The 16,440-nt window shown below is 36.8% G+C and overlaps 1 protein-coding gene across 9 annotated transcripts in view; it reads left to right on the top strand.

The window, feature by feature from the left end:
* The window catches only part of WNK3 (WNK lysine deficient protein kinase 3), a 192,655-nt gene that overhangs the window by 140,928 nt on the left and 35,287 nt on the right, over nt 1-16,440 (top strand). For all 9 annotated transcript variants that reach the window (XM_055562879.1, XM_055562877.1, XM_055562875.1 and 6 more), the window contains 4 exons: nt 3,087-3,177; nt 3,713-3,843; nt 4,580-5,199; nt 7,563-7,774. In XM_055562879.1, the coding sequence (XP_055418854.1) occupies nt 3,087-3,177; nt 3,713-3,843; nt 4,580-5,199; nt 7,563-7,774 (1,054 nt within the window). The remainder of the gene's footprint in view (nt 1-3,086; nt 3,178-3,712; nt 3,844-4,579; nt 5,200-7,562; nt 7,775-16,440) is intronic.

Below are 16,440 nucleotides of genomic sequence, written 5' to 3'. Positions count from 1 at the left end.
TGGAAGAATCAAAAATCAGTAAATAACATATTATATGTGTTATCTGATGATCATGTAATGTGATTAGAACCATAAAAAATGAAATGTAATTCTCTATTATTTAAGCTTTGTTGCTCAAAAGAAAATCTTCCAAGTGTCAAAGTCAAATGGATTATTTTATTTGTTTCAAATGTCCACTTGCTATATCTAGATCAAACTTATTACCTGCCACTGTTTCTGGTGTCTTAGAATTCCGTTTTGTTTTCCCCCTCAAATGCTTCTATAAATAATATTTTTAAATATGTTGCATGGATTAGCAATTTGATTTTTTTAAATGTCCAAAAATGTCTTTATTTTGTTTTACACTTAGTTAAGTATAGATAGTAACATCATTTTGAGTTAATTTTTGTATATGGTGTGAGATAAAGATCCAGCTTCGTTTTTCTGCATATGATCATCCAGTTGTTCCAGCACTGTTATTTTATTCTCTTTATTGTTATTATAAATGAAATTGCTTTTTTAAATTTCCTTTTCTGATTTTTCATTGGTAGCATATAGAAATACAATTGATTTTTGATTGTTGATGTTATATCCTTCTACTTTGTTTATTAGCTGTAATAGCTTTTGGTGGATATTCTATATAATATATAAGATTGTATCATCTGTGAATAGACAATTTTATTTCTTAATTTACTTTTTTTCTTTTTCTTACCTATTTAACTTTTCATTTCATGTTTTCCATCTCGTTGTCCTTTTGCTTTTTGTACTGGGAGAATTTCTCTATTTATAAGCTGTTTATAATCTCCTATTCAGCTATTTTTTATGTGAAGGATTATATTTTTAATTTCTAATAATTTCTTTTTCTTATGGATGTAGTATATTCACACATGTCTTTGAAGATATTAAAGCCTTATTCTATGTTATTAATGTTATTTCCTTGGCTATTCTGTTTGTTGAGTTTAGTGTTTTTTTAAAGTACTGATTTCCCAAAAGTGTTGGTGATTCTTCATTGCGTACTCAGTTTTTCTTTTTCCCCCATGAGATTCCCTCTTTGTCTGTTTGTAAATGCTATATATAATTACTATAGTCTTACTCTAGTAATTATGAGGAAAGCGTGGGACATGCTTCCTGGCACTGGTTATTGCAACTTGTCTCTGATGCTGCCTAGAGGGAGGTCTAACAGCTAGTCTTCAAAAGTAGCAGGGCTTCCTCTTACCTCCTAGATCTTATCTCCTCCCTATATTGCTGATATTTTTCTTGGCCACAAACATTTTCCTCTTGCCACTCTTATTTAGGAGCAGATGCCTCTGATGTCTTTTCTTTGTTGTGGAGGTGGGGTAGGAAGGTGCAGAACTGCCTGGCTGTTCCTTCTTTGGTACCCTAACCAGTTCACTCTTCCATTCAGTGGATATCTACTGAGCAGTGAATAAGTCAAGATCTCTGTTTTTTGTGGAACTCACACTCTAGTGGGGGAAAATAAATCCCAAACAAATAAAAAGGGCTACGATAGGATGACTAAGGAATTACTTTAGATAGGGTGGTCACGGAAGGATTTGTTTGTGATGGTGATATTCACAGGTAGAGACCTGTTTTAGGAACCAAAAGAAGGCCAGTAAGTAGTAGGGTGTTACAAGATGATGTTGAAGTGACAGATAGGAGACAAATTGTGTGTAGCTTTGTAAGCATTCTATCGAACTACTCATCCTTTTGGTTGTTCAGGGTGCTCTCTCCTGCTGCCCATATCTCCCACCTGAGTTTACTGCATTTTGAAACAGTTCTTGCATATGTCATGCAGATTAAAGGAGGCTACTTTTTCCTCCTTTAATCTTATATGCCTGTGTCTACATCTGTTTTTCCTGTTGCACTTATAGCTTTGAGTTGATAAGAGAAGCTAGAACTTGTATTTAATTTATCATCTTGATCCAGTTATTACTTAATAAAAATCTTTTCTGTAATTTCAGTGGGACCAATGTTATTGAGAGTTTTTTTTTTTTCTCTTTATGAAAGTAGTATTGGTAGTCCAAAATAGGACTTTGGAAAATAAAAACTAGTTGTTCAGAATTTTACTTTTAATGACTGTTGACTCTAAGAATTAAAAATGCTTATCCCAAACTGCAGTTTACTTAGTGCTGCTTTTAGGCTGTCTTGGAGAAGGAAATGGCAACCCACCCCAGTATTCTTGCCTGGAAAATCCCATGAATGGAGGAGCCTGGCAGGCTATAGTCCATGGGGTCTGAAAGAGTCCGGTACGACTGAGCGACTTCACTTCACTTCAGGCGATCTTCCTTCAGACAAATGCTAAATCCTATTCTTTGAGCTTTTCAATACTTTTTTAATTTTCTAAATTTATAGGGGCCATTCTCAGGTTCCCCAAAGTATTTGTGGCTGTGTATATTAATTTTTTGTATGAGTTATTATAAGGAATTTATTTTTAAAGTACTCAGAAACAGCAGTTAATTCTTATTTTTCGGGGGAAAAATGGGAATACAAGAAGAGGGAAGTGTGATTTTATAGTCAGCTGTGGCCTGATGTTAACAATTTTTAGAGTTTGAATTTGAAATAATTTTGAGATCCATTTTAAATTAAATTTCTGTGTGATTACATAATGTAATAAATTTGATTTGGTAATATATTTCTGTAAATCTTAATGCCTAGATATCTTGGTTTTCTATGTTTATCATGTGTGTCAGGCATCTTTAACTGTCCTAAGTAATATAAGCATAGATGAAAATTTCCATTTTAAGATGATAAGATTTAACTAACCTTTTTTTTTTTAGTAAATTGGTGCAATGAAGGTTGTTTACTTCAGATTTTAATTTTCAGTTTTCAAAGTTGCTATGATAAAAAATATTCTAGGGTGGAAATTTAATATTCTGTGATTTTATTTATGTGAAGTCTAAATAATATATTTAAAGAAAAAGAAGGCTTAATTCCTATAAGTTCAATACTTCAGGTTTAGTCTGACATAGTACTATTAATAGAAATATACATAGCATTCTGTTTTTGATTGCTGATTGGTCCATACAAGAAACTCCAATGGTATAAATAACTGCTCTACCTCACGTAAATTATTACCATTTTGGTTTTCCTCTTTTTGTCTCCCTTAGGAGATGTCCCCAGATGCTTCACTTCCGGGAGATCCAGAGGCCTATCCTGCTGCTGTGTCAAGCGGTGGAACCATTCATCTGCAGACAGGAGGTGGATATTTTGGCCTAAGCTTTACTTGTCCTAGTCTCAAAAATCCTATTAGCAAGAAATCCTGGACTCGCAAATTAAAAAGCTGGGCATACAGGCTACGGCAGTCAACCAGCTTTTTCAAGAGATCAAAAGTCCGTCAAGGTAGTGTGCTTACAGTCAGGGACGTAGACTAGGTAACATCATTTTTCATTTACTTCTGTTTCTTTCTGTTGTTATTCATATACAAATCTTGCCACCTTTTCCGTATAGCCCATGTATGTAACACGTCCCATTAATGTCATTTCCATTTTATTTTTCCTTTTGTAACTAATTCAGTTTTAAAGTATTCATTTCATATAGACACTAAGTCTCAGGATAAATCTTGAAATGTCTGATTTAGAGGTAGGGGCTTCTACAGTGTTGCTTATTACATTAACACTTTTTTAATTGTCTAGCAGGAGTTAAGCTTTTTCTACTTCATTTCTGGTAATGTAAACAAATGTAATATTAACAAACAATTTTCTCCTTTCTGCTTACAATTTGGCAAAACTTGCAGTGGAAACAGAAGATACGAGATCAGCAGTTGTTCCTGACCCCATTCATCTGACAGGAGAGTCCACAACTGATACTAGGTCTTTGAGTAAATGTAAAGCAATGAGTGGATCATTTCAGCGGGGTCGGTTTCAGGTTTGTGTCTTTGGTAGAATCATTTTCTACAGGGGCATTATGAAAGGTGACAGCATTGAAGATCTAGGTCTGTAGATGGTAATTATTTTAAATGTAGATTATTATCATATTTAATTTTTCCCCCTTATATGTATCTTCTCACCTTCTGTAGCCATCCACTAAAGGTGAGTCTAAAGAAATGAGGATTTTAGTAACTGGAACAGAGCATAGATCTGTGTCATTGTTTTTTGGTGGGTGGGAGTCATCTTTTTTATAAATCTGATTTCATGTCCTTTAGAATCTTGGCAATTAAAATATTTTTAATTTTTTATTGAAGTATAGATGGTTTACAAAATGGTGTTAGTTGTATGTGCACCTATGGAATGTTTTAATTGCAGAATTGTATTTGAGCAATATGTAGCCAACTGAACTTAAAAAGGGCCCAACTGAAAACCTTTGAATATGGCAAGAATAAATAGGATTTTTTTTAACTTTTTTTTCCTTTGGCTGCTCCATGTGACATGCAGAACTTCCCTGATTAGGGGTCAAACCTGTGGCCCCTGCAGTGAAAGTGCAGAGTCTTAACCACTAGACCACTGGGGAAGTCCTAAATGGGGTTTTAAAGTTTTGGTATTATCAATGTGTATATATTGCCGAAGACCATCCAATTGTCTGTACCATATAATATATTGCATTTCTTTGTGGGTTTACTCTTTGGTTAGGCAGAGCCAGCCACCTCTGCCTTTTTGTATTTCAGGTGATTACAGTTCCCCAGCAGGAGTCAGTGGAAGTGACATCTTTTGGAATAGAACACATACCAGCATTCAATGAAATGACAAGTCAGTCTAGTGAAGAAGCTTTAGCCTTTACTGAAACAGCAAAGTCTCAATTGGTAGAAATGGAACCTGTCACACACAATCCACAAACTTCACTTTCTTCTCAGAAGTTACAAGCTCTTCATGAAACCTTCAAAGAAGATCCAAGAATTTCCAAACAAACTGACAACTTTTCATCTTTTAGTATAGCTTGTGAAACTGATATATCTTCGATGAGTACAGAAAAGGAATTGGAAGAAAATTCAGCCACAGGAAGTAGCATGCAGTCTGGATTTGAACTGCTTAAAGAGAGAGAGATACATACTGCTAGGAAACAGCCTAGCTCTAATAGTGAATTTTCAGCTGCTCTTCCTGACAGAGAGAAATCAGTGGCGAAGACTGGTACAGAGAGAGAAAAGTGCTTACCACTCTGTGAAGAAAAAGCCTGTGTTCAAACACAGAGCTCACACTTTTATTCACCATCTTCCCCAATGAGCAGTGATGATGAGTCAGAAATAGAGGATGAGGACTTAAAGGTGGAGCTTCAAAGATTACGAGAAAAGTAAGAACTGTTTCTCTTTTGTCACAAATCTGATTGTTTTGGGTTTTATAGAACTAAGTATTTGACTGGTAACTAATTGAGATTGGTGACATTTTGTGCTGTGTGATTAGTCATTCAGTCGTGTCCTACTCTTTGAGACCCCATGGACTACAGCCCACCAGGCTCCTCTGTCTATGGGAATTGTCCAAGCAAGAATACTGGAGTGGGTCGCAATGCCCTCCTCCAGGGGATCTTCCCAACCTAGGGATCGAACCCAGGTCTCCTGCATTGCAGGTGGATTTTTTACCATCTGAGCCACCAGGGAAGCCTGGAGTGGATAGTTTATCCCTTCTCCAGGGGATCTTCCCGACCCAGGAATTGAACCTGGGTCTCTTGCATTGCAGGTGGATTCTTTACCAGCTGAGCTACCAGAGAAGCCCTGGTGACATTTTAATGATTCAAAAAAATTTATGATTGAAAACTACAAAGATAGCATCAGATCCCAGAGGCTAAGGGCTCAGTCCCACAAGACTGCCCCCTTCAGATGCCCATCACAAGTCCAAGTAGTGTTACCTATGCTTCTGACCAACCTGTTACCACAGGTTTCCACAAACCTCTCCTCAGGTTTGATTAACTTGCTAGAATGGCTTATAGAACTCAGGAAAACAGTTTTCTTACTAGATTATTGGTTTATTATAAAAGGATGCAACTCAAGAACAGCCAGATGGCAAGGTATAGAAGGGGCAAGGAACTTCATGGCTTCTCAGGAGTGCCACTGTCGCAGCACCTACATGCCTCCTTCAACCTAGAAGCTCTCAGAATCCCTGTAATTCACAGATTTTTATGGAAACTTCATTATGTAGGCATGATTGAGTAAATCATTTGCCATTGGTAATTAATTCAACCTCCAGCCTCTTTTGCCTCCTTAGAGGTGCCCATCCTTAGGGGCTATCCAGAAGTCACTTTGTGATTTAAAGGGGCTTATTTTGAATAATGAGACACTCCTTTATCACTCTGGAAATATTTCAGGAACTGGAGCTATTTGAGGACAAAAGACCAAACATTGTAACAAAAGATTCTCAGATCACTCTTATCATTTAGAAAATTACAAGGGTTTTAGGAGCAGTGTGCCAGGAATAGGGACCAAGATCAAATAATATCTTTTTTTTTATTATAAATCATAATATCACAACAGTAAAAATGTACACAAAACAGTCTATTTCTCATGCTCTAACCTCATTTCTCATAGGCAACCACTGGTATATAACTTGTCTGTCATTTTTTTATGCATTTACAAATATAGTTTTTAAGTTTATAAAAGTAGGATCATAATATACATGTTATTCTGCATTTTTTGGCTTAACATTGTCTCCTCTTCATGTTTGCACAAATAATCTTTATTCCATGCATTGGGATAGCATATAGCCATTTATTTGTGTGTGTGTGTGTGTGTGCACAGTTGCATCTAACTCTTTGCAACCCCATGAACTGTAGCCTGCCAGGCTCCTCTGTCTATGAATTTTTCCAGGCAAGAATACTGGAGTGGGTTGCTATCTCCTTCTCAAGGGCATCTTCCCTACCCAGGGATTGACCCCTTGTATCCTGCATTGGCAGGTGGATTCTTTACCACTGCACCACTTAGAAAGCCCCAAAGTTTATTTAATCCCTCCTTAATGAGAATTTTAGTTTTATCCCATATTTTGCTTATATAAAAAATGTTGAAGTGAACATCCTTTTATGTTTGTGTACTTATATTAGAAGGATACCTAAATTCCTGGATTAAAGGTTTGTACAAGTGCCTGTTTTCCCACTCCTTCACAACATTAGACTGGGTGTTATTGATTCTTTTAATTTTATTCCTATCAGATGAATAAAAATTATTTTTTAAAATTTGTTCTAATTAATACTAAGGTTGTGCATCATCTCATATTTATTGGCTACTTGTATTTCCTTTCCTTTAGAGTTACTTTTTCTTATTCTTTCCCCCCTTTTCTATAAAGTCATTGATTTTGGGCAGATATTTATATGTTCTGAATAGTAACCTTTTACTATGTTGAAAAATTATTTCCTGTTTACACTTGCAACAAATAATCATGTTAATATTATCAGTACTATGGAACTTTAATTTTTTAAATTATCTTTTACTATATTGAGGTTTTATAAATTTGTTCTTGTCAATTTATTGAGCCTTTTTCTTTATGTCTGATTAGTTTAATTTTGTACTTTAGGAAGGCACTGATCATCTTAATTTTGTGAAAATATTCTGTATTTCCACATTCTTAATCTAAATTCCTTGTTAAACTTTACTTGTACTGGTAGAGTTCCTTGGCTCATATATATGGCTCCTGTGCCTTTAAAGTGCTTTCTGCATGATTTTCCTTCAGACATATTCAGGAGGTGGTAAATCTTCAAACCCAGCAGAATAAGGAGCTACAGGAGCTCTATGAACGCCTTCGAGCAATTAAAGATAGCAAAGTCCAATCATCAGAAGCTCCTGTATCACCTGCATCACCACGTAGACCAAGATCTTTAAAAAGCAAACTTCGAAGCCGTCCCCAGTCCTTGACACGTGTGGACAGTGGCACAGTTGCTACAGGTAAATCAGTCTTACAAGTGATTTTAAAAGCCTGGTCAAAGATCAGCAAAATTAAAAAAAGAACAGTAATAAACTTATTTTTTATTAACCTAAGATTATTTAAAGAAGTACACATTTTTCTGACATTCTTTTCTTTTTGGTGCTGAATGTTCTTTCATTAAATAATGATAAGAATAGGTGATAGATTTTGGAGAGCAGACAAAGGTTGTTTTCATTTGGAAAACAAATACCTGGAAGCCCAGTTTCAATCACCAAAACAGTTTTTGAAATGTTGGTAGTCAATGGGAACCGCTGGTCTAGCATTTGGAGTTTGTTGCTAACAAAGATAATCTTGAAAGTAAAGTCATGTTCTATCTGATGTAAGAGATCTTTATTTATTATGAGAATATTAGAAAAAATATATGTTTTTGAATTTGTAAAAAGAGAGGATCAATCTCTACTTAACTAATAAACAAGTTAACTACATCAGACTTCCTTGGTTCCATCTGCATAGTCAAGGTGAGGGTTGAGGGTGAACTATAAGGGTATGTATGAGATCTCAACAGAATTTGTGGTAGACAGAATAATGATTCCCCCCCAAAGATGTCCATGTACAAATTCTTGCAGCCTATGATTATGTTCAGTTGTATGGCAAAGGGTAATTGAGGTTGTAGATGGAATTAAAGATGGTAATCAACATTTTAAAATAAATATCCTGGATTATCTGAGTGGGCCCAGTGTAATCACAAGGTTCCTCTGAAGTACAAGAGGCAGGAGAAAGGGTCAGAGAAAAGATGTGAAAAAGGAAGCAGTGTCAGAGAGAATGCAACATTACTGGCTTTTAAGGTGGCAGAAAAGGGTCACAAACCAAGGAATGTAGGCAGCCCTTAGAAGCTAGAAAAGGCTGGGGAACTTTGAAAAAACAAGGTTAATTATTCACAGGTTATGGGGGGTACACATTCTGTGGGGTCGCATAATGAGAGGTTTGGTTGGGATATGGGAAACAGGAGCACACACTAGAGGGCAAGAGCAAATACTAGCAGACCTGGGGTTCTTCATTTATTTGGGTTAAGGGTGGGGTACCTAGGGTTTTGCAAGTTCACTCCTTATAGGTGAATTTAAAAAGAGAGTGGGAATTAAAGCATGGGGAGGGAAAAGCAGGATCACTCAAATGATCAGTTATCTAGGTCAGCCAGGACTTCCTAAAAGGGCAGCTTCATGGGTGGGGTGGCCTGGCTCTTTATCTAGTTGTATAGCTGGCAGTGTGTTTATTTGAGACAGATTTCTTTGAAATGTATTGTTTAGTTGTTAGGTCATGTCCCACTCTTTTGAGACCCTGTGGGCTGTAGCCTGCCAGGCTCATCTGTCCATGATATTTCCCAGGCAAGAATACTGCAGTGGGTTGCCATTTCCTTCTCCAGGGAATCTTCCCAATCCAGGAATCTTTTATGTCTTCTGCACTGGCAGGCAGATTCTTTACCACTGAGCCACTTTGAAATACATACCTCAGCAATCAAAAGCTTAATGCCAACCTAACTCTACACCTAAAGAAACTAGAAAAGGAAGAAATGAAGAACCCCAGGGTTAGTAGAAGGAAAGAAATCTTAAAAACTAGGGCAGAAATAAATGCAAAAGAAATGAAAGAGACCATAGCAAAAATCAACAAAGCCAAAAGCTGTTTTTTTGAGAAGATAAATAAAATTGACAAACCATTAGCCAGACACATCAAGAAACAAAGGGAGAAAAATCAAACCAATAAAATTAGAAATGAAAATGGAGAGATCACAGCAGACAACACAGAAATACAAAGGATCATAAGAAACTATTATCAGCAACTATATGCAAATAAAATGGACAACTTGGAAGAAATGGACAAATTCTTAGAAAAGTACAACTTTCCAAAACTGAACCAGGAAGACATAGAAAATCTTAACAGACCCATCACAAACAGAGAAATTGAAACTGTAATCAGAAATCATCCAGCAAACAAAAGCCCAGGACCAGACGGCTTCACAGCTGAATTTTACCAAAAATTTACAGACGAGCTAACACCTATCCTACTCAAACTCTTCCAGCAGATTGCAGAGGAAGGTAAACTTCCAAACTCATTATATGAGGCCACCATCACCCTAATACCAAAACTTGACAAAGATGCCACAAAAAAAGAAAACTACAGGCCAATATCACTGGTGAACATAGAGGCAAAAATCCTTAACAAAATTCTAGCAAACAGAATCCAAAAACATATTAAAAAGGTCATATATCATGACCAAGAGGGCTTTATCCCAGGGATGCAAGGATTCTTCAATATCTGCAAATCAATGTAATACACTACATTAACTAATTGAAAAATAAAAACCATATGATTATCTCAATAGATGCAGAGAAAGCCTTTGACAGAATTCAACATCCATTTAGGATAAAAATCTTCCAGAAAGCAGGAATAGAAGGAACATAACTCAACATAATAAAAGCTATATATGACAGACCCACAGCAAACATTATCCTCAGTGGTGAAAAACTGAAAGCATTTCCCCTAAAGTCAGAAACCAGACAAGGGTGCCCACTCTCACCACTACTATTCAACATAGTGTTGGGAGTTTTGGCCACAGCAATCAGCAGAAAAAGAAATAAAAGGAATCCAGATTGGAAAAGAAGAAGTAAAACTCGCACTGTTTGCAGATGACATGATCCTCTACATAGAAAACCCTAAAGGCTCCACCAGAAAATTACTAGAACTAATCAATGAATATAGTAAAGTTGCAGGATATAAAGTCAACACACAGAAATCCCTTGGATTCCTATACACTAACAATGAGAAAACAAAGAGAAATTAAGGAAACAATTCCATTCACCATTGCAACGAAAAGAATAAAATACTTAGGAATATATCTGCCTAAAGAAACAAAGGACCTATATATAGAAAACTATAAAACACTGGTGAAAGAAATCAAAGAGGACACAAATAGATGGAGAAATATACCATGTTCATGGATTGGAAGATTCAATATAGTGAAAATGAGTATACTACCCAAAGCAATCTATAGATTCAATGCAATCCCTATCAAGCTACCAACAGTATTTTTCAGAGAACTAGAACAAATAATTTCACAATTTGTATGGAAATACAAAAACTTCGAATAGCCAAAGCAATGTTGAGAAAGAAGAATGGAACTGGAGGAATCAACCTGCCTGACTTCAGGCTCTACTACAAAGCCACAGTCATCAAGACCGTATGGTACTGGCACAAAGACAGAAATATAGATCAATGGAACAAAATAGAAAGCTCAGAGATGAATCCACGCACCTATGGACACCTTATCTTTGACAAAGTAGGCAAGAATATACAATAGAGGAAAGACAATCTCTTTAACAAAGTGGCGCTGGGAACTGGTCAACCACTTGTAAAAGAATGAAACTAGAACACTTTCCAACACCATACACAGAAATAAACTCAAAATGGATTAAAGATCTAAACGTAAGACCAGAAACTATAAAACTCCTAGAGGAAAACATAGGGGAAAAAACACTCTCCGACATAAAACACAGCAGGATCCTCTATGACCCACCTCCCAGAGTAATGGAAACAAAAGCAAAAATAAACAAATGGGACCTGATTGAACTTAAAAGCTTTTGCACAATGAAGGAAACCATAAGCAAGGTGAAAAGACAGCCTTCAGAATGGGAGAAAATAATAGCAAACGAAGCAACCGACAAAGAATTAATCTCAAAAATATAGAAGCAGCTCATGCAGCTCAATTCCAGAAAAATAAATGACCCAATCAAAAAATGGGCCAAAGAACTAAACAGACATTTCTCCAAAGAAGACATACAGATGGCTAACAAACACATGAAAAGATGTTCAACATCACTCATTATCAGAGAAATGCAAATCAAAACCACAATTAGGTACCACCTCACGCCGGTCAGAATGGCTGCTCTCAAAACGTCTACAAACAATAAATGTTGGAGAGGGTGCGGAGAAAAAGGAACCCTCTTACACTGTTGGTGGGAATGCAAACTAGTACAGCCACTATGGAGAACAGTGTGGAGATTCCTTAAAAGGCTGGAAATAGAACTACCATACGACCCAGCAATCCCACTGCTAGGTATACACACCAAGGAAACCAGAACTGAAAGAGACCCGTGTACCCCAGTGTTCATCGCAGCACTGTTTATAATAGCCAGGATATGGAAGCAACTTAGATGCCCATCAGCAGACAAATGGATAAGAAAGCTGTGGTACCTATACACAATGGAGTATTACTCAGCCATTAAAAAGAATACATTTGAATCAGTTCAAATGAGGTGGATGAAACTGGAGCCTATTATACAGAGTGAAGTAAGTCAGAAAGAAAAACACCATTACAGTATACTAATGCATATATATGGAATTTAGAAAGATGGTCACGATAACCCTGTATGCGAGACAGCAAAAGAGACACAGATGTATAGAACAGCCTTTTGGACTCTGCGGGAGAGGGTGAGGGTGGGATGATTTGGGAGAATGGCATTGAAACATGTATATTATCATATGTGAAATGGATTGCCAGTCCAGGTTCAATGCATGATACAGGATGCTCGGGGCTGGTGCACGGGGATGACCCAGAGGGATGGGATGGGGAGGGAGGTGGGAGGGGGGGTTCAGGATGGGGAACACATGTACACCCATGAAAAAAAAAAGCTTAATGCCAGGCACTTATTTATATTACAGTCAAACAAACAAATTGTTAGGCACTTGCACTACACCGCATCTTTATAATCAACCATGGGATCTCCTGGTAAGAAAATATGCCTTTTGAGATTGCCTTTTTTGACTCAGAACATTGTCTTTGCTATTCTTTAAGTTATTTTGTGTTTTAATAGCTTTTTCCTTTCTTGTTTCTGAGTAATATTCCATGGCATCACATGGCATGATGTACCAGAGCTTGTTTATCTATTTACCTGTTGAAAGACATTAGGATTGTTTCAGTGTTGGGTTTTACAAATAAAGCTGCTGTAAATATTCATGTGCAGCTTTCCAGTTCATTTGGATAAAATACTCAGAAATAAAATTGCTCAGTCATATATATGTACGTTTTAAATTTTTAAGAAACTTCAAAACTGTTTTCCTAAGCAGCTGCATTATTTTCCATTCCCATTGGTAGTGTATGAAACTTCTGGTTTCTCTGGATGCTCTCAGCATATCATATTACTGGTATTATTAAGTTTAACAAATCTAATAGGTGTGTGGTGGTATTACACGGTGGTTTTAATTTTCATTTCCCTGATGATTTGTGATATTAGATATTTTTTTCCCTTATGCTTATTTGTTATCCATATATCCTCTTTGGTTTAGTGCCTATTTTAGACTTTTGCCATTTTTTTGTATCCTGTTTTTTTAGAAGGATGTATAAAGAATTAGTGTTAATTTTTCCTTAATTGTATGGTAGAATTAAACAATAAAGCCATATGGACCTTGGTTTTATATGTTAGAAATATCAATTCAGTCTCCTTCCTCGTTATAGGTCTATTAAGATTTTTCTTTCCATGAGTCAATGTATGTGATTTTATAGAAATCTGGCCCTTTCATTCAAATTACGAAATTTGTTGTCATACGAAATTTCATAGAATTCTCTTAAAATCTTTTTATTTCTGTAAGATTTATAGTGATGTCCCCTGTTTTATTTATTTTTATTTTAGTACTTTGAATCTTTTCTCTCTTTTGTTTTCCCTTGGTCAGTCTAGTAAAAGGATTGTCAATTTTGTTGATATTTTTAAAAAAAACAACTTTTAGTTTCACTGACTTTCTTTATTGTTTTTGTTTTCTTTATCTCCATTCTAATCTTATTATTTCCATCTTTCTACAGGCTATAGTTTACTCTTCTTTTAAAAGTTTTTTCTAGAATAAACTCAATGAGATCCATACTAGATAACACTGACTTTATCAGTTGAATTATGATATGCATAGGTATGAATCTAATTGATATTTTTTCTTCCCCTTTCTGTTCACATTTTGGAACTTGCATTATGCATATTTTGTAATGCTTGATGGTATTCCACAGGTCTTCAAGGTTTTCTTCATTTTGTTTCATTCTTTCTTTCTGTTTCTCAGAGTGGATTTCTCTATTATGTGATCTTCTTGTTGGCTGATTCTTTCTTTTGCTCGCTCAAATCTGTTATTGAGCCCCTATAGTGAATGTATGGGAGAAGGTACTGGCACCCCACTCCAGTACTCTTGCCTGGACAATCCCATGGACAGAGGAGCCTGGTGGGCTGCGGTCCATGGGGTCGCTGAGATTCGGACATGACTGAGCGACTTCACTTTCACTTTTCACTTTCATGCACTGGAGAAGGAAATGACAGCCCACTCCAGTATTCTTGCCAGGAAAATCCCAGGGACAGGGGAGCCTGCTCCTGCCATCTATGGGGTCGCACAGAGTTGGACACAACTGCAGCGACTTAGCAGCAGCAGCAGTGAATGTATTTCAGTTTTTATACTTTTCAACTCCAGAATTTCTCTTTTTTAAAAAAAAAAAAACTAATTTCTCTCTCTTTGTTTATATTCTCTATTTGGTGTGAGACATTGTTATCATACTTTAATTTTTTAGGCAGAGTTTCCTTAAATTTGAATACATCTATAATAGCTGATTTTAAAGGCTTTGTCTACTACATCCAAAATGTAGGCCTCTTTCAGGATTTTTTTTTTTCACTCTTTTTTTTCCTTCTCAGTGTATGTGATATACATCCCTGTTTCTTTGCATTTCTGTTAATTTTGTGATGAAAACTGGATGTTGTAGATTGTAATAGCTCCTATACCAGATTCTTCCACCCCCTTCCTCACCATAGTTTGTTGTTGTTGCTGTTTTCTGTTTGTTTGTTATTCTGGTTTTATTTTATTGTTGCTGTGTATTTGTTTAGTGATTTTCCTTCCCTAACTCTGTATTCCTTGAGTTATTTGCTAGCTAGAAAATTTCTAAAAAATTTTTAAAGCCTGGTATACTGGGGTTCACATCCGGGCCAGTACATTTAGTGGTGAGCAAGTAATTGGTCAGAAAGGAAGTGAAAGTGTTAGTCACTCAGTCATGCCTGACTCTTTGACCCCATGGACTGTAGCCCACCAGCCTCCTCTACCCATGAAATTCTGCAGGCAAGAATACTGGAGTGGGTAGCCATTCGCTTCTCCAGGGGATCTTCCCCAACCAGGGATTAAACTCAGGTCTCCTGCATTGCAGGCAAAGATTTTATCAAGCGCCTTACCACTCAATATCACAGTAATCCAAGTCTATGCCCCAACCAGTAACACTGAAGAAGCTGAAGTTGAACGGTTCTATGAAGACCTACAAGACCTTTTAGAACTAACACCCAAAAAAGATGTCCTTTTCATTATAGGGGACTGGAATGCAAAAGTAGGAAGTCAAGAAACACCTGGAGTAACAGGCAAATTTGGCCTTGGAATACGGAATGAAGCAGGGCAAAGACTAATAGAGTTTTGCCAAGAAAATGCACTGGTTATAACAAACACCCTCTTCCAACAACACAAGAGAAGACTCTACACATGGACATCACCAGATGGTCAACACCGAAATCAGATTGATTATATTCTTTGCAGCCAAAGATGCAGAAGCTCTATACAGTCAGCAAAAACAAGACCAGAAGCTGACTGTGGCTCAGACCATGAACTCCTTATTGCCAAATTCAGACTTAAATTGAAGAAAGTAGGGAAAACCATGAGACCATTCAGGTATGACCTAAATCAAATCCCTTACAATTATACATTGGAGGTGAGAAATAGATTTAAGGGCCTAGATCTGATAGATGGAATGCCTGATGAGCTATGGAATGATTTCGTGACATTATACAGGAGACAGGGATCAAGACCATCCCCATGGAAAAGAAATGCAAAAAAGCAAAATGGCTGTCTGGGGAGGACTTACAAATAGTTGTGAAAAGAAGAGACGCGAAAAGCAAAGGAGAAAAGGAAAGATACACGCATCTGAATGCAGAGTTCCAAAGAATAGCAAGAAGAGATAAGAAAGCCTTCTTCAGCAATCAATGCAAAGAAATAGAGGAAAATAACAGAATGGCAAAGACTCGAGATCTCTTCAAGAAAATCAGAGATGCAAAGGAACATTTCATGCAAAGATGGGCTCGAGAAAGGACAGAAATGGTATGGACCTAACAGAAGCAGAAGATGTTAAGAAGAGATGGCAAGAATACACAGAAGAACTGTACAAAAAAGATCTTCACAACCCAGATAATCACGATGGTGTGATCACTGACCTAGAGCCAGACATCCTGGAATGTGAAGTCAAGTGGGCCTTAGAAAGCATCACTACGAACAAAGCTAGTGGAGGTGATAGAATTCCAGTTGAGCTATTCCAAATCCTGAAAGATGATGCTGTGAAAGTGCTAAACGCAATATGCCAGCACATTTGGAAAACTCAGCAGTGGCCACAGGACTGGAAAAGGTCAGTTTTCATTCCAATCCCAAAGAAAGGCAATGCCAAAGAATGCTCAAACTACTGCACAGTTGCACTCATCTCACACGCTAGTAAAGTAATGCTCAAAATTCTCCAAGCCAGGCTTCAGCAATATGTGAACCGTGAACTTCCAGATGTTCAAGCTGGTTTTAGAAAAGGCAGAGGAACCAGAGATCAAATTGCCAACATCCGCTGGATCATGGAAAAAGCAAGAGAGTTCCAGAA

This window comes from Bubalus kerabau, chromosome X (genome assembly GCF_029407905.1).
Source record: "Bubalus kerabau isolate K-KA32 ecotype Philippines breed swamp buffalo chromosome X, PCC_UOA_SB_1v2, whole genome shotgun sequence".
Lineage (NCBI taxonomy): Eukaryota > Metazoa > Chordata > Mammalia > Artiodactyla > Bovidae > Bubalus > Bubalus kerabau.
This window is presented reverse-complemented; position numbering and strand designations above follow the sequence as displayed.